Source organism: Lolium rigidum, chromosome 7 (genome assembly GCF_022539505.1).
Source record: "Lolium rigidum isolate FL_2022 chromosome 7, APGP_CSIRO_Lrig_0.1, whole genome shotgun sequence".
NCBI lineage: Eukaryota > Viridiplantae > Streptophyta > Magnoliopsida > Poales > Poaceae > Lolium > Lolium rigidum.
The window spans coordinates 237,404,834-237,424,218 of record NC_061514.1 but is presented as its reverse complement, the minus strand read 5'-3'; the positions used below and the strand labels follow the sequence as shown (position 1 = coordinate 237,424,218).

Here is a 19,385-nt window from a genome sequence, read left to right as displayed (position 1 = left end):
ATTTGGGTTTTACTTCCCTCGAAGACTGTTGCGATCCCCTATACTTGTGGGTCATCACTCCCCGAAGCTTAAACCTTTCTCATCCTTGAGCAAATGAGAAAATAGATAATATCATGTAGCAATGGGCTTATGGTTGATAATAAAATATGATCATTGCATCAACAACTTATGCATATTCACTTGTCTTAAAAGATCTATGAACTAACAACCATACAAATGTGGGCTAAATAAATAGGAGTTCTAGCAACTACCCCTTGCTTTCGAACAAAACTAACCATTGCATGTTGGACAATTGAATAAGTCTCAAATTTCTCCTTTTCTCTTTGCTATTGCTTTGCATGGATTTAAACCTTGCTATATTTGATTTTACTCTTGCCTTTGCAATGAAGATAAACTCTCACAGAGGAACTAGTTAAAAGAAGAGAGTTGTCAAACAACAAGATAGACATGAAGTCCGACTTCGTCAAACACTTTCACCACTTTTTGAATGGCATCAGGTCTTGCCTCTTAGTAACCAGTATAAACCTTATTCATGGATCTTTCAGTCATGTCATATATATTCTCTACTCAACCTTTGTCTTTCACTTTCCATGGATAACCGAATCCTCGGGTGCCTGCCTCACATGCACTTTTCCGCAGAGCATATAAATTGAAATATCAATGAACCTCAGTTTACTCGTTGATTACTAAATAGAACAAGAGTATCTCATGTCCTATTGTTATCATATCTTCCTAACTATTTGTTCTACAAAACCATATCTCTACTCCAAATTCAAGGTATTCTTTTTTTTCCTTTGTTTGTAAACATCACTTGCATGGATCTTTCCTTTGTTGCAAGTTTTTGTTTGTTTGAGAAGTTCTATGCTTGTCCAACACCCCCAAATTAATCTAATTCAAGACAAGATGTAACTGAAACTTGTAGATATGAGACGCACATCTGCATGAGTGTTACCCAAAAATCTTCAAACAAAAGAATCATAGATGACACCATACTTTATACTTTGTTCAAAACACCACTCGACCAAAGATATATGATAATGCTCTAAGAGCTTTTTAAGCTATGAGAAAATCGATACCTATGATTGCGCGTAATTAACACGTCCGTTGGGAACCCCAAGAGGAAGGTATTATGCGCACAGCAGCAAGTTTTCCCTCAGTAAGAAACCAAGGTTTATCGAACCAGTAGGAGTCAAGAAGCACGTCGAAGGTTGATGGCGGCGGGATGTAGTACGGCGCAACACCAGGGATTCCGGCGCCAACGTGGAACCTGCACAACACAACCAAAGTACTTTGCCCCAACGAAACAGTGAGGTTGTCAATCTCACCGGCTTGCTGTAACAAAGGATTAGATGTATAGTGTGGATGATGATTGTTTGCAGAAAACGAGTAGAACAAGTATTGCGGTAAATTGTATTCAATGTAAAAGAATGGACCGGGGTCCACCGTTCACTAGAGGTGTCTCTCCCATAAGATAAATAGCATGTTGGGTGAACAAATTACCGTCGGGCAATTGACAAATAGAGAGGGCATGACCATGCACATACATGATATGATGAGTATAGTGAGATTTAATTGGGCATTACGACAAAGTACATAGACCGCTATCCAGCATGCATCTATGCCTAAAAAGTCCACCTTCGAGGTTATCATCCGAACCCCTTCCGGTATTAAGTTGCAAACAACGAGACAATTGCATTAAGTATGGTGCGTAATGTAATCAATAACTACATCCTCGGACATAGCATCAATGTTTTATCCCTAGTGGCAACAGCACATCCACAACCTTAGAACTTTACGTCACTCGTCCCGGATTTAATGGAGGCATGAACCCACTATCGAGCATAAATACTCCCTCTTGGAGTTAAGAGTAAAAACTTGGCCGAGCCTCTACTAATAACGGAGAGCATGCAAGATCATAAACAACACATAGGTAATAGATTGATAATCAACATAACATAATATTCTCTATCCATCGGATCCCGACAAACACAACATATAGCATTACAGATAGATGATCTTGATCATGTTAGGCAGCTCACAAGATCCGACAATGAAGCACATAAGGAGAATACGACCATCTAGCTACTGCTATGGACCCATAGTCCAGGGGTGAACTACTCACTCATCACTCCGGAGGCGACCATGGCGGTGAAGAGTCCTCCGGGAGATGATTCCCCTCTCCGGCAGGGTGCCGGAGGTGATCTCCTGAATCCCCGAGATGGGATTGGCGGCGGCGGCGTCTCAGTAAGGTTTTCCGTATCGTGGCTCTCGGTACTGGGGGTTTCGCGATGGAGGCTTTAAGTAGGCGGAAGGGCAGGTCAAGGGGCCACACGAGGGCCCCACACACCAGGGCCGCGCGGCCAAGGCCCAGGCCGCGCCGCCCTGTTGTGGCGGCGCCTCGTGGCCCCACTTCGTAAGTCCTCCGGTCTTCTGGAAGCTTCGTGGAAAAATAGGCCCCTTGGGCGTTGATTTCGTCCAATTCCGAGAATATTTCCTTACTAGGATTTCTGAAACCAAAAACAGCAGAAAACAGCAATTGGCTCTTCGGCATCTCGTTAATAGGTTAGTGCCGGAAAATGCATAAATATGACATAAAGTATGCATAAAACATGTAGATATCATCAATAATGTGGCATGGAACATAAGAAATTATCGATACGTCGGAGACGTATCAGCATCCCCAAGCTTAGTTCCTGCTCGTCCCGAGCAGGTAAACGATAACAAAGATAATTTCTGGAGTGACATGCCATCATAACCTTGATCATACTATTGTAAGCATATGTAATGAATGCAGCGATCAAAACAATGGTAATGACATGAGTAAACAAATGAATCACAAAGCAAAGACTTTTCATGAATAGTACTTTCAAGACAAGCGTCAATAAACCTTGCATAAGAGTTAACTCATAAAGCAATAAATTCATAGTAAAGGTATTGAAGCAACACAAAGGAAGATTAAGTTTCAGCGGTTGCTTTCAACTTATAACATGTATATATCATGGATAGTTGTCAATGCAAAGTAATATAACAAGTGCAATATGCAAGTATGTAGGAATCAATGCACAGTTCACACAAGTGTTTGCTTCTTGAGGTGGAGAGAGATAGGTGAACTGACTCAACATAAAAGTAAAAGAAAGGCCCTTCGCAGAGGGAAGCATTGATTGCTATATTTGTGCTAGAGCTTTGGTTTTGAAAACAAGAAACAATTTTGTCAACGGTAGTAATAAAGCATATGTGTTATGTAAATTATATCTTACAAGTTGCAAGCCTCATGCATAGTATACTAATAGTGCCCGCACCTTGTCCTAATTAGCTTGGATTACCGGGATTATCATCGCAATACACATGTTTTAACCAAGTGTCACAAAGGGGTACCTCTATGCCGCCTGTACAAAGGTCTAAGGAGAAAGCTCGCATTTGGATTTCTCGCTTTTGATTATTCTCAACTTAGACATCCATACCGGGACAACATAGACAACAGATAATGGACTCCTCTTTAATGCATAAGCATTTAACAACAATTAATGTTCTCATATGAGATTGAGGATATATGTCCAAAACTGAAACTTCCACCATGGATCATGGCTTTAGTTAGCGGCCCAATGTTCTTCTCTAACATTATGCATGCTCTAACCATTAAATGCGTGGTAAATCTCCCTTACTTCAGACAAGACGGACATGCATAGCAACTCACATGATATTCAACAAAGGGTAGTTGATGGCGTCCCCAGGAACATGGTTATCGCACAACAAACAACTTAATAAGAGATAAAGTGCATAAGTACATATTCAATACCACAATAGTTTTTAAGCTATTTGTCCCATGAGCTATATATTGCAAAGGTAAAGAATGGAAATTTTAAAGGTAGCACTCAAGCAATTTACTTTGGAATGGCGGAGAAATACCATGTAGTAGGTAGGTATGGTAGACACAAATGGCATAGTGGTTGGCTCAAGGATTTTGGATGCACGAGAAGAATTCCTCTCAATACAAGGTTTAGGCTAGCAAGGTTATTTGAAACAAACACAAGGATGAACCGGTGCAGCAAAACTCACATAAAAGACATATTGTAAACATTATAAGACTCTACACCGTCTTTCTTGTTGTTCAAACTCAATACTAGAAATTATCTAGACTTTAGAGAGACCAATTATGCAAACCAAATTTTAGCAAGCTCTATGTATTTCTTCATTAATAGGTGCAAGGTATATGATGCAAGAGCTTAAACATGAGCACAAAAATTGCCAAGTATCAAATTATTCAAGACATTTTAGAATTACTACATGTAGCATTTCCCGATTCCAACCATATAACAATTTAACGAAGAAGATTCACCCTTCGCCATGAATACTATGAGTAAAGCCTAAGGACATATTTGTCCATATGCAACAGCGGAGCGTGTCTCTCACCCACACAATGAATGCTAGGATCCATTTTATTCAAACAAAAACAAAAACAAAAACAAACCGACGCTCCAAGCAAAGCACATAAGATGTGATGGAATAAAAATATAGTTTCGGGGAGGAACCTGATAATGTTGTCGATGAAGAAGGGGATGCCTTGGGCATCCCCAAGCTTAGATGCTTGAGTCTTCTTAAAATATGCAGGGGTGAACCACCGGGGCATCCCCAAGCTTAGAGCTTTCACTCTCCTTGATCATATTGTATCATTTCCCTCTCTTGATCCTTGAAAACTTCCTCCACACCAAACTCAAAACAACTCATTAGAGGGTTAGTGCATAAAAAAAATTTACATGTTCAGAGGTGACATAATCATTCTTAACACTTCTGGACATTGCACAAAGCTACTGGACATTAATGGAACAAAGAAATTCATCCAACATAGCAAAAGAGGCAATGCGAAATAAAAGGCAGAATCTGTCAAAACAGAACAGTTCGTAAAGACGAATTTTAAAGTGGCACCAGACTTGCTCAGATGAAAATGCCAAATTGAATGAAAGTTGCGTACATTTCTGAGGATCTCTCACGTAAATTGGCATAATTTTCTGAGTTACCTACAGAGAATTAGGCCCAGATTCGTGACAGCAAAGAAATCTGTTTCTGCGCAGTAATCCAAATCTAGTATGAACCTTACTATCAACGACTTTACTTGGCACAACAATGCACAAAACTAAGATAAGGAGAGGTTGCTACAGTAGTAACAACTTCCAAGACTCAAATATAAAATAAAAGTACTGTAGTAAAAACATGGGTTGTCTCCCATAAGCGCTTTTCTTTAACGCCTTTCAGCTAGGCGCGGAAAGTGTATATCAAGTGTTATCAAGAGACGAAGCATCAACATCATAATTTGTTCTAATAATAGAATCAAAAGGTAACTTCATTCTCTTTCTAGGGAAGTGTTCCATACCTTTCTTGAGAGGAAATTGATATTTAATATTCATATCAATGATAGCTCCAACAGTTCGAAGAAAAGGTCTTCCCAATATAATGGGACAAGATGCATTGCATTCAATATCCAAGACAACAAAATCAACGGGGACAAGGTTATTGTTAACCATAATACAAACATTACCAACTCTCCCCAAAGGTTTCTTTGTAGAATTATCAGCAAGATTAACATCCAAATAACAATTTTTCAATGGTGGCAAGTCAAGCATATCATAAATTTTCTTAGGCATAACAGAAATACTTGCACCAAGATCACATAAAGCATTACAATCAAAGTCATTGACCTTCATCTTAATGATGGGCTCCCAACCATCCTCTAGCTTCCTAGGAATAGAAGCTTCACGTTCTAGTTTCTCTTCTCTAGCTTTTATGAGAGCATTCGTAATATGTTTTGTAAAGGCTAAATTTATAGCACTAGCATTGGGACTTTTAGCAAGCTTTTGTAAGAACTTTATGACTTCAGAGATGTGGCAATCATCAAAGTCTAAACCATTATGATCTACAGCAATGGGATCATTGTCCCCAATATTTTGAAAAATTTCAGCAGTTTTATCAATTTCAGCAGTTTTAGCAGTTTCCGGCAGTTTTGCAGGCTTTGCATTAGAAGTGGAAACATTGCCAACACCAATCCTTTTACCATTATTAGTAGGAGGTGCAGCAACATGTGGAGCATTAGCATTGCTAGTGGTGGTAATAGTCCAAACTTTAGCTACATTATTCTCTTTAGCTAGTTTTTCATTTTCTTCTCTTTCCCACCTAGCATGCAATTCAGCCATCAATCTTATATTCTCATTAATCCTAACTTGGATGGCATTTGCTGTAGTAACAATTTTATTTTCAATATCCTTATTAGGCATAACTTTCGATTTTAAAAGATCAACATCAGAGGCAAGTCTATCAACCTTAGAAGCAAGAATATCAATTTTATCAAGCTTTTCCTCAACAGATTTGTTAAAAGTAGTTTGTGTACTAATAAATTCTTTAAGCATAGCTTCAAGTCCAGGGGGTGTGTTACTATTATTGTTGTAAGAATTTCCATAAGAATTACCATAACTATTACCATCAGCAGAAGGATATGGCCTATAGTTATTACTAGAATTGTTCCGATAAGCATTGTTGTTGAAATTAATATTTTTAATGAAGTTTACATCAACATGTTCTTCTTGAGCAACCAATGAAGCTAACGGAACATTATTAGGATCAACATTAGTCCTATCATTCACAAGCATAGACATAATAGCATCAATCTTATCACTCAAGGAAGAGGTTTCTTCGACAGAATTTACCTTCTTACCTTGTGGAGCTCTTTCCGTGTGCCATTCAGAGTAATTAATCATCATATTATCAAGAAGTTTTGTTGCTTCACCAAGAGTGATGGACATAAAGGTACCTTCAGCAGCTGAATCCAATAGGTTCCGCGAAGAAAAGTTCAGTCCTGCATAAAAGGTTTGGATGATCATCCAAGTAGTCAGTCCATGGGTTGGGCAATTTTTAACCAAAGATTTCATTCTTTCCCAAGCTTGTGCAACATGCTCATTATCCAATTATTTAAAATTCATTATGCTACTCCTCAAAGATATAATTTTAGCAGGGGGATAATATCTACCAATAAAAGCATCCTTGCATTTAGTCCATGAATCAATACTATTCTTAGGCAGAGATAGCAACCAATCTTTAGCTCTTCCTCTTAATGAGAAAGGAAACAATTTTAATTTTATAATGTCACCATCTACATCCTTATATTTTTGCATTTCACATAGTTCAACAAAATTATTGAGATGGGCAGCAGCATCATCACAACTAACACCAGAAAATTGCTCTCGCATAACAAGATTCAGTAAAGCAGGTTTAATTTCAAAGAATTCTGCTGTAGTAGCATGTGGAGCAATAGGTGTGCATAAGAAATCATTATTATTTGTGGTTGTGAAGTCACACAACTTAGTATTTTCAGGAGTACCCATTTTAGCAGTAGTAAATAAAGCAAACTAGATAAAATAAATGCAAGTAACTAATTTTTTTTGTGTTTTTGATATAGAGTGCAAGACAGTAAATAAAGTAAAGCTAGCAACTAATTTTTTGTGTTTTGATATAATGCAGCAAACAAGAAAGTAAATAAAATAAAGCAAGACAAAAACAAAGTAAAGAGATTGGATTGTGGAGACTCCCCTTGCAGCGTGTCTTGATCTCCCCGGCAACGGCGCCAGAAAAAGAGCTTGATTGCGCGTAATTAACACGTCCGTTGGGAACCCCAAGAGGAAGGTACGATACGCACAGCAGCAAGTTTTCCCTCAGTAAGAAACCAAGGTTTATCGAACCAGTAGGAGTCAAGAAGCACGTCGAAGGTTGATGGCGGCGGGATGTAGTGCGGCGCAACACCAGGGATTCCGGCGCCAACGTGGAACCTGCACAACACAACCAAAGTACTTTGCCCCAACGAAACAGTGAGGTTGTCAATCTCACCGGCTTGCTGTAACAAAGGATTAGATGTATAGTGTGGATGATGATTGTTTGCGAGAAAACAGTAGAACAAGTATTGCAGTAAATTGTATTCAATGTAAAAGAATGGACCGGAGTCCACAGTTCACTAGAGGTGTCTCTCCCATAAGATAAATAGCATGTTGGGTGAACAAATTACAGTCGGGCAATTGACAAATAGAGAGGGCATGACCATGCACATACATGATATGATGAGTATAGTGAGATTTAATTGGGCATTACGACAAAGTACATAGACCGCTATCCAGCATGCATCTATGCCTAAAAAGTCCACCTTCAGGTTATCATCCGAACCCCTTCCAGTATTAAGTTGCAAACAACTGACAATTGCATTAAGTATGGTGCATAATGTAATCAATAACTACATCCTCGGACATACCATCAATGTTTTATCCCTAGTGGCAACAGCACATCCACAACCTTAGAACTTTCTGTCACTGTCCCGCATTTAATGGAGGCATGAACCCACTATCGAGCATAAATACTCCCTCTTGGAGTTAAGAGTAAAAACTTGGCCAGAGCCTCTACTAATAACGGAGAGCATGCAAGATCATAAACAACACATAGGTAATAGATTGATAATCAACATAACATAATATTCTCTATCCATCGGATCCCGACAAACACAACATATAGCATTACAGATAGATGATCTTGATCATGTTAGGCAGCTCACAAGATCCGACAATGAAGCACATAAGGAGAAGATGACCATCTAGCTACTGCTATGGACCCATAGTCTAGGGGTGAACTACTCACTCATCACTCCGGAGGCGACCATGGCGGTGAAGAGTCCTCCGGGAGATGATTCCCCTCTCCGGCAGGGTGCCGGAGGCGATCTCCGAATCCCCCGAGATGGGATTGGCGGCGGCGGCGTCTCGGTAAGGTTTTCCGTATCATGGCTCTCGGTACTGGGGGTTTCGCGACGGAGGCTTTAAGTAGGCGGAAGGGCAGGTCAGGGGGCCACACGAGGGCCCCACACACCAGGGCCGCGCGACCAAGGCCCAGGCCACGCCGCCCTGTTGTGGCGGCGCCTCGTGGCCCCACTTCGTAAGTCCTCCGGTCTTCTGGAAGCTTCGTGGAAAAATAGGCCCCTGGGTGTTGATTTCGTTCAATTCCGAGAATATTTCCTTACTAGGATTTCTGAAACCAAAAACAGCAGAAAACAGCAACTGGCTCTTCGGCATCTCGTTAATAGGTTAGTGCCGGAAAATGCATAAATATGACATAAAGTATGCATAAGACATGTAGATATCATCAATAATGTGGCATGGAACATAAGAAATTATCGATACGTCGGAGACGTATCAACCTACTAGATAAAAGCAGAACCAACCTAAAGATCATGACTAAAATCAATAAAATAAACTAAAAAGCATAAAAAACTGGATAAAACTACCCCAAGCTTAGAGTGTTGTCGTTGGGTCTTCTTTCTTGGTGTCGTTCTCCTCATAATAGGTGTCCCACTCCTTGAGCTTCCAAGGATAGGGCCTCCCATTGTAGAAGGACATTGGTGGAAGCAGCTTCGGCGATTTTCTTGAAGCGGTCTTCATACTCACAGTTCTGGTTTTCTGCATCCCACATATACATTGGAATATCTCGGGCCGGGTCGGGCCGGGCCAACAAAAGCCAGACACCTAAAGGTTATGCCCGAGCCTAGCCCAGCCCAACGAAATTCTGTGTTTTCTAAGCCCCAGCCCGACCCAAGGCAAAGCCCGAGAGCCCGAGGCCCGACCCCATGGCCTGAAATCTATACGAAATTTGGGGGGAAAAAGGAATCAAACATATTGATGGATACATGTCTAGATCCATTTGAGATCCATACATACACATCCACGTGACCTTGTTCCCTGACATCAGTAGATCTACATGAACTAAGGATGAACTTAGAGAGGTGCAGAGAGGCAAAGATCAGAGCTAGATCTTCATACAGAGTTACAAACACACAAAGATAACTATGCTAGGGGCATCTGGTTGCCTGAGCCTTTGACGCTGCTTCCGCTGGATGGATTCCAACTTGATAACTAGGCGTTGACTCACAACAAGACCGCGAGGATATCTGCACAGCCACGCACGGGAGGACGGCGGCATCTATGTGCGGGCGAATGACGACACTCGACAGGCCAAGAAACAAGGGCGGACGAATGCGGCTGCCGACGAGCACCACAAGGAGAGGAACGGGAGGGAGATGGGTCGAGGGGAGGGTGGAGTTCGCCATTTCCGCGTGGCTGCCGGCTTTGATCTGGGAGAGGTGATTTACTGATTTGTGTAGATAGGGCTGTGAACTATGAGTCTGTGAGTCAGCGTGGTATTTTAGATGGCGGCTGTAGGTGGGGATGCGGAAGGAGACATCGTAGATCTCCACAAAACGTAGTGTTGTCGGGCCGGGCTAAATTCGGGCTGTAAACTGAGGCCCGAGCCCGACCCAAATTTTGATGTGGGTTGTAAATTAAGGCCAAGGCCCGGTCCAAGCTTCAAGAATAGCCCGCCTAGCCCTGAATTTCCCGGGCGGGCCCGTTCTGGGCTGCCCATGCCCAGATATGATCCCACATGAGGGTTTGGAACCTATCCAGTTGTGTGATGGTGTGCACATACTTATCCTCCATATCCTTGATCATTGCCTCATAGGCTTCAACCTTATTCTCCATCTCAATATTCATCAAGTGATGAGCATCAAGGATGCGCTCAATCACAGTGCCATACCTGAAGGCGGTGTCCTCCAGAACTTCCAGCTTTTCATCTAGGGTGCTCTCGGTCTTGGGAGCCTTCACCTCCTCCATGAGCAACACCCCCTCCTTGATGGTCAAGGTCTTCAAAGGAGTCACCACAAAGTTGAGGTAGCAGTTCATCACACCCCTCTTCTCGGAGTCTTCTCCTCCTAGATCGGATCCAGAACTTTCCATGGCTAAGAGAATGAAAGGAGGTAGGAAAACAAGGTACGCTCGAAAAGACTTGATGCGAGATTAGATCAGAAGAGAAGGGGTATATATTGACGGTTTTTAGGGTAAGATGGAGCGCTGGAGTCGAAACGGGGGCAAAACGGACTTCGGAGGGGCGAAAGAGCCATGTTGGCGCCACTTAGGCTCTTTCCCCCCTTCAAGACCCTGTTTCGTCCAAATCTTTCGCTGCACGCTTTTTATTTTCCAAAAATAATGACTTTCCTAAAAGATGAAGATATTTCGAGATCGTTACGCACATGAAACTTAACTTTTATTGATTTCTGATACATGGCAAGGGATATTTGTTTGCGAATATGGCTTCGAGATTCTGGAGATTCAACTCTTCCAACTTCCCCACAAATTTTTGGCCTGCAATTTTAAGACGTTGTCTATTAACAACATGAGGTCTACCTTTGTAGCCTCCATGAAGACTAATGGCTCCAGAGCGATACACCTCCTGCACAACTAATGATCTTTCCACTTTGATGCTAACTTCCTTGCATAGAACTTGAAACGAGAGTTGAACAATAGTATTTGATCTCCTACTTTAAAACAAGACGTTTGGATATCCCTCGTTCGATGCGCAACTCTGTCTTGATGATCTTTGTTGCTGGGAAATACCATTTTTAATTGTTGTTATCGCCACCGGTAAAACCAGCGTCATCTCAAGAAGGTGATAACATGGTCGGAGGGAGCATCACGTGCCTTTTAAATATCAAGAAATCTCGAAAGCCTCTAATTCTCCAAGTATGCATAATGAATAGCTCCATGTTATTTTGTATATACTAAGTTGGATGATAAATCTATGCAATACAAGAAAGATTATTCACATTGAACCTAGAATTTTTGTTTTGGAGAACGTCTCAGACTTTATTAATTCATAACAAAACCATTACAATCAGTTCTAAGACTGTTTTGAAGGAAAACGGGCTCGCTTCAATCCATTCCTCTGACATGTTATGCAGACACGCGTAGCGTGCACACTCATGTGCGGAGTTATTGGCTGAGCGCCGAGCAAAGGAAATAGAAAATGCCTGAAAATCTAGACTTAAGACACTAACTTCTTCGAGGAGAGGGGCAATCAAAGGGCGATTCCTTATTCTTTCCTCCCAGAGACGCACTAACTCCGAGCAATCAGTCTCAAACAGGACTTGACTAAAACTGTGTGCTTGAGCAAAAACCACATCATCTCGTAACGCCAGCGCTTCTGCTATTAGAGGGTCCATTATGCCAGGGTAAGCTTTGCACTATGAGCCTCTAAAGCCACCTTGAGCGTCTCTTGCCACACCTCCGCTGCCAGCCACCCGATCCTGGGTGTTAACTGCACCGTCCAAGTTAATCTTGATCACATCAGTACTTGGTCCATGCCAGGTGCATTCTGGCCTATCCATCTTTTGGACAACATTCTTCTGCGGTAACTCAAGTTCCAGCAGCGTATCATGCACTGCCTTAATCGCCACACTCGGATCGAAACCCTTTTCGCCATGTGTCCACCTATTTCTCGATGACCAGATGGACCACATCACTGTGATCACTTTAGCTTGATCTTCTTGTGACCACCATGATTCACACAAAATATCTGCCGCCCAAGTGCTCGGGTGCAGTTTTGGTAACTTGATATTCAGAATATCTCTCGCTGCTGACCAGAACAGGCTCGCATGAGGACATTCAGCTAACGCATGGAATAAAGTTTCTGAAGTAGACTTGCATACCGTACAAGTGCTATTATCTCTGACATGCCTCCGGGTGAGGGTTGAGTAGTCCGGCACAATGCCTCGCATAACCCGCCACCAAAAAACGCGCACCTTCGGTACCACCTTCAGACTCCACAAACGTTTCCACAGATCCTCCTGACCATGGGAAGAAGATAAACTCGCCATACCTAGCTCCTCACCAACCTGCGAGACAAGCATACGATAGGCAGACTTGACAGTATACAGACCGGAGTTTTCATATGCCCAGGCAACCCAGTCCTCTCCAGCTCTGCCACTAAGAGGAATTTGCATAATGCAATCAATGTCCAATTGACTGAATTTATTCGCAGCCATTTTCTGCATATCCCATTGATGTGTTTCTCCATTAATCAGTTCGCTCACCTTTTCTGCCGTGGCATCGGATGGGCGAAATAAAGGCCTCAGCGTACCAGAGTTTGGGATCCAATTGTCCTCCCAAATGTATATACTTTCTCCAGTGCCTACCCTTTTGATAATACCCCTCGCCAGTGCCTCCCTGCCGGCAAGAATAGCATGCCAAGTGTGTGACGCCGTCCTTGGTGCCGTCGCCTCCATAAAGTTTTTATTATGGTAGTACCGTGCCCTTAAGACTTGAGCACACAAGGAATCAAGAAAAGTTATTAACCTCCAGCCTTGTTTACCAAGGAGGGCAATATTGAAGGCATCCATGTCCCTGAAGCCCATTCCACCCAGCCCCTTTGGAACTGCGATCTTGTCCCATGCAAGCCAGTGCATGGACTTTCTATCTAGACAGCCACTCCACCAAAATTTTGCCATGATCGATCTCATCTTGCTACATGTTCCTTTAGATAATTTGAAGCAACTCATGCAATAGGTCGGCTTGGCTTGGAGAACAGATTTGATCATAATTTCTTTGACCGTAAAGGACATAAGCTTCTCCGCCCACCCATTGACACTGCCACGCATATTGTCCGCAATAAACTCAAAGACTTCACTGGTTAGACTGCCGGCTGCTGTGGGGAGACCGAGGTACTTTTCACTAAAAGCTTCGACCTCGATATTTAACTCAGCCTTGACTGCCAGGCGCTGTTGATCAGAGATGTGCATGGCGAGAAGAACACAGAGCTTTTAGCTCTGTTTACTAGCTGCCCCGAGGCCTGATTATAGATGTGAAGGATTGTATTCAACCGTGTCGCACTTTCAATCGTATTGAACCTAGAATATGAGTCTATGTATTTAGTGCGTCATCTATGTTTTGGGTTCGTGATCGATTTTGCGAAGAGTTCACTAAAACAAGCCTAACTTTCATATACGAAATCCGTTTCTAACGTGTGACCACTTAAATTATTTATAATAAGCATTCGCATCTAAATGTATTCGGTAAAATTAAGGTAGGACGGCTGCCCTACCTGACACTATCGGGAGCTTCGCCCCTGATTGTCACATAGCAACCCTTAGCAGTAATCCTCCGGTGTTGCATATGTGAATTTACATAATGGTTTTTACAGAAAACTTATAGTTTGTTATTTTGTTGTTGCATGGATGCCTGCCTTCTATAATTTTTATTGAAACATGCTATTTACAGACACGATCATTGTATTAGTGCAGACAAAATTATCATACCGTGTATAAGTGACGTGGAGTACACAACTTCTGTCGTAGAAGACAAAAACAATTGATGAAGTTCGTTTGCCTGTAAGGGCATCTTCAGCGGCGCGACGTATTTCAGAGTTCAAAATATTCGCGGGCGTCCGTTTGCGTCGTCTGACGGACGCGGAAATGATCGTGCGTCCGTTTGCGTCTGGAATGGCTCCAGCGGGCCGACGCATTTTTGGTGCGGGCTAGTTTATATTCAGGAAATTCAGAAAAGAGGTTGTACCCTCAAATTAGCTCAAATTTGCACGAAATTACAACCTCAAATTGAAGTCTGAAATAAGTTCATCACACTTTGCACATGGTACGGCGCAAAGTGGAGTTCAAAAGGGGCACAACAAGGTCTGAACAGCATAAAAAGTCCAAAAGGAGGCCAAGGTGTTGGGCGCATGGCACCGGTGATCAGGCGTCTCACGCGCGGATTTCGGCGCGCCTCTTCATGAACCAGGCCCTGGTGTCGTCGTCGACGCTGCTCAAGTCGGCTAGCATGATCCTTGTGTCCTCTGCACGGGTCTTGGCCTCGTCGTCACGCAATTTGGCCTCGACGTCTGTCTTTTTGGCCTCGACGTCCATTCTTTGGACCTCAATGACCTCTTTCGTGAGGTTGAGGTAGATGGTAGCAGCGGCCTCTTTTTCCAGACGCCTCTTCTCGTCCCTAGTAGCCAAGGCGGTATGATTGACGGCCATCATCTTCTCCAGGCTCTAGGTGAACGCAATGGCCTATGTCTCCCGGGCTTGATCGGCCTTGGTAGCCCTTATGGCCTCGGGGACGAGGTGGAAGGGCTTCACGGCCATGATCGTCGTCTTCGCCGTCGAAGTTGACCGATGTTCCATTCTTGACAGCTTGATCGTAGGCCGCAAAGCTTGTCCTCCACTTTTGCGCGTCCTTGAGCTTGTCCCAGCAATGGACCATATGGTAGCCCTTCTTATGCATTGCCTTGAACCTCTCCAAGGCCCGGGATACCTGCAAGCACGCCGACGCCGCTAATGATGTACATATAATGATGTAAATAGAATAGAATGATGATGCTTGTATCTTGTTTACCACCGAAATCACGCCAGCGCCGCTTACGGGGTGGCTCTTTGCATGTTCGACGGCCGAGCAGAACTTGCTTATCTCTTGTTTGATGTAGTTCCATCTTTTACTGAGGGACTCTTCCGTGCGAGGGCTTGGGATGTGGTAGGGCGGGTGCATCTTGGTCTCGTTGTACTCCTGCATGACCTTGGCCCAGTACACCTTGCCCTTTTGTTGGGCGCCATTAATACAGTCATGCCTTGTTGCCAGCCACGCGTCGCACAAACACTTATCCTCGTCGTCGATGAATCCTTGTGTCCTGTGGCTCTCCCCCTTCTTCTTCGTAGCATTGTCCGTGGTGAGGTCAGGCTCTGTTGGCGCATCCTCAAAGTCGTCGACGCACACGGATGTTGGCTGCGTGGCCTAGGCGGCGAACAACCGTGCGTGATCGATGTCCTCCGCATCTTCCGTCGGCGCCCACTCATCATGCGGTCCTGTCGCGGCCCCGTCGTCGCCAAGGAAGCCGCCGCCGAAGATCATGGCCTGGATGTCTGTCTCATGCCGGTCCTTCCAATAGGCCTACGAATGACCGGACGTCGGACGCATGATACACGGCAGTCGCACACATTGAGAGAGCTCACATACCGGGTCATCCATCGTCGAGGCAGTCGCTGCCATTTCGTCGAACAGGATGCGGGGCTCCCGCATGCTCTCCTCCGGCAGCTGGCGCGTATTGTGTGTCGCGCCCGGACACGAGTCACTGCTTCTAGGCGTCCGGTTGAGGTCGGGAACCGGCGCCCCGTTGAACTGCACCGGCGCCACGCCGGAGGCGAACCGCGACGTCGGGTGGCCCTGCAAGGGAGCGGGAGTTCCAGGACGCAGCTCGGAACTTACCGAGCTCACCGACGAGGCCGGAGGAGCGACGCCGACGATCCCCTCTCGCTTGACGATCATGTAGGCGTCCGCTAAGCTCGGATGTAGGCCTACTTGCGCGACGCCGGCTTTCACCTGCATCTGCCACGCCTGCTGGCCAGCAGCCGCTGCATTCCTCTCCTTCAGGTTCTTGCGCCGGTCGCGACGCTTCGCGGCCTCGGCGCATTTCTCCTCCTTGCACAACACCTTCTTTTCCGCCTTCGGCTTTGCGTCCCGGCCGCCGGTGGCGGCCCGCTTTGCTTCCGCCGGAGCTGCAGCCTCCATGCTGGCTATGGTCGTGGCTACGGGGGAGTGTGGGGTGGCGGCGGGTGCGAGGGTTACCTCGACATCCATGGTGGTGGCTGCAGCGGCGAGGACGTCCATCGCTTCTGGACTGCTCACACCGGTCTACTTTGATTTTTCGCGCGGGAATGGCAACTGGCGGGAATGTTATCGACCTTCCTGCCACTGACGCGCGGGTCCTACGTCATTTTCGGTGGACACTCGGTACGACCGCGGAGCGTCCACGAAGACGCAAAACTGGCGTATATTTGAACCAGGTTCGTGTCACCGCGGACGGCCCGATCACTCGCTCGCCCCGCTGGAGCAGGGCCGAGACTCATTTTCGGTCGCGGCGGGATCGCGCCGCTGGAGATGCCCTAAAGCAAAACTTATCTGCGGAACAAAGATGGGCTAAGCCCAGCAAAAGGTCCATTACTACCGGGTATCGTCAACGGTACTCCTGGGAACAACATACCAAATCGAGAACCACCGTGAGTTCCCAGCCGGCGGCCATGGCGAAGGCCGCAACCGAAAGATCCGAGCCGGCGCCGGTAAGCGGCGGCCTCCCGGAGGAGATCGTCATCTGGGAGATCCTCGTCCGCCTGCCCCCCAGAAACCTCGTCCGCTGCCGCGCCGTCTGCCGCGCCTGGCGCCGCATCACCTCCACCCGCCACTTCCTCCTGGCCCACCACGGCCACCAGCCATCCCTCCCTCTCCTCTCCGGCTTCGAATACGGTGTCGATTGTCACCAAGACATCATCGCCTTCGACCACCGGGCCGCCACCGCCCAAATCCAGCCGCTCGCCCGCCTTATCGACCCCAAACTCCGTGCGGTGGCCTCCTGCGACGGCCTCCTGGTCATGTCCATTGACGAGTATGACCGCACCCACTTCTTCATCTGCAACCCGGTGACGCGCCAGTGGGGTGACCTGCCGATTCTCCGTGGCTTCCATTTCTCCGGGATCTACCCGCACCGCCCTACGGGCCAGTACCGACTGCTCCTGTACCGGAGCCAGATCTGCAAGGTGATGTATGAAGGTAAGGTACCTGGCGACAAAGACTCGTGGTACGTCCTCACACTGGGCTGCGATGAGGTACCCAGGTGCATCGGGTGGCCAGAGGTGGAGGCGCAACACGGCACACCTGTGCTGGTCCGTGGCAGCCTGCATTGGTACCCAGCGAAGCATCAGGCCAGAAGCAAGATGATACTGGCATTCGACACAACATCCGAGTCATTCCGGCTGATGCGTGCTCCGGTTCTTCCCGAAAGAACATATCGGTTTGAGACACATGGCTCATATCTGTTTGAGATGGACGGCATGCTCGCCATGTACATGCATAATGATGCTGTGACAGTTGTTGATATCTGGGTGCTGCACGACTACGAGAGTGAGGTCTGGGCCTTCAAGTACCGGGTCGAACTGCTGGCTGCGGAGTTCGTGGCAGGATTTGAACGATCCAGAGGTTGGAATGTGGTGGTTGCATCTGAGGGTGATGATGTGCTCGTGCTGGTCCATTTTGATCAGTGGCTGCTTCACATCAACATGAAGGGCAGGTTGGTTGCCAGTTGCCGTCATGATAGCAAAGGCCTCAATATTTCTTTGCATCAGCTCAAACAAAGCCTTGTTCAGCATACCTTCTTTCCGGCTTTACAGAATTATGAAGTGAATGATTTACCTTTCATCAAGACTGCCATTGACAGATGTGGTGCTTTTTAATGTCCTGGCTGTTCTTATCCCCATGATGGCCGTGCGCGGTTATAAATTGGATGCTGTACCTTTCATCTGACTGCTGTTGAGTGTGCTGCTTCTTATCGTCCTAGCTGCTCTTTTCCTCATGACCTCACCGTCTGTGATTGGATCAAGTATGGACCCTTTAGCTTCTTTGTTGATGAATGCAAAGTCATGATAAACAAGCTCTGTCTGTTATTTGTATGCATGAAATCTATGTTTGATGCAATATCCTTTCAGGCTTAAGTGCCTATTGTCCATGTTGATGCCAATGAGTGCTTCAGTGCCTTTAATTTTTGTTTACGAAATTAGAGAGTCATTCTGCAGGCTGTTTGAAAAGCATTGCCAAATAATCTTCCTTATGTTGCTAGTTTCTTGAACTTAAGATTTGGCATAACCATTTTATCAGGTACTCCTTTTTAATACTGATCAATAGTTAGCCATCTGCCTATGTTTTCTGTTTCTGCATTTTGTTGTACTAAAGCAGGGAATGGCTATACTCTTGGTGACTTGCAATTTGCAACTGATTTCTAGTCAGCTTTTCAATGAAATGTTCTACTCTTGTTCCTTTTCCTCCATTAATACATTGCATGTGGTGCCCACCACTGTATCGAAAACCCGTAATAGGAGATGGCCATAGTCCTTACAATTATGCACTCATAATACTCTTGTAGACAAAGGTTGCTATAAAGTTTACGATCTCCTTAGGAAACATTGGTTGATCTGTTGGCAATTTAATGGAAGTAGCGCAACAAGGAAATCTATGAAGATATCTCTGTGCTTCCATCTGACTCCATCTTTCTGTTTGCCTTGTTTGGAATGAACTCATCGTTGACCTTTACCTGCTATTTTAAGCAATGCTTCATATGGCACGTTGAATCCAGTCCTGGTATGATACAATCCCTGGGCGATAATCTAGGGAAGTAGAATCATGTAATGTTCGATCTTAATTCGAGCTGGATAAATGCAGCCAATAATGATCACAAGAGAGATTTGTCTTGGTGTTATTTAGGCCCTATATTGTGGTCCTGGAGATGCTGCGAAGCCTCCAGCCATCTTCCTATTTTCTCTATAGGTGGAAACTGCAAACCATCTCAAGTGCCCTTTGTTGAAAGTGAATTGTCTCAGACAGGAGAGCACAACGACATGTGTGGTAATACAATAATAAAGTATGCTGAACACTTTGATGAATAAATACTACATGAATTCTGTGCTATTGCAGGATAACAAAACAGGGCTCCTCAGATGCTGAAAT

At 45.0% G+C, this 19,385-nt stretch overlaps 1 protein-coding gene across 1 annotated transcript; it reads left to right on the top strand.

Moving 5' to 3' along the window:
• Positions 1 to 16,999: 16,999 nt before the first annotated feature.
• Positions 17,000 to 18,390, top strand: LOC124677052. The gene has a single exon (XM_047213048.1). The coding sequence runs from the start codon at positions 17,261 to 17,263 to the stop codon at positions 18,116 to 18,118; it is 858 nt and encodes a 285-aa protein (XP_047069004.1). The 5' UTR covers positions 17,000 to 17,260; the 3' UTR covers positions 18,119 to 18,390.
• Positions 18,391 to 19,385: the final 995 nt, after the last annotated feature.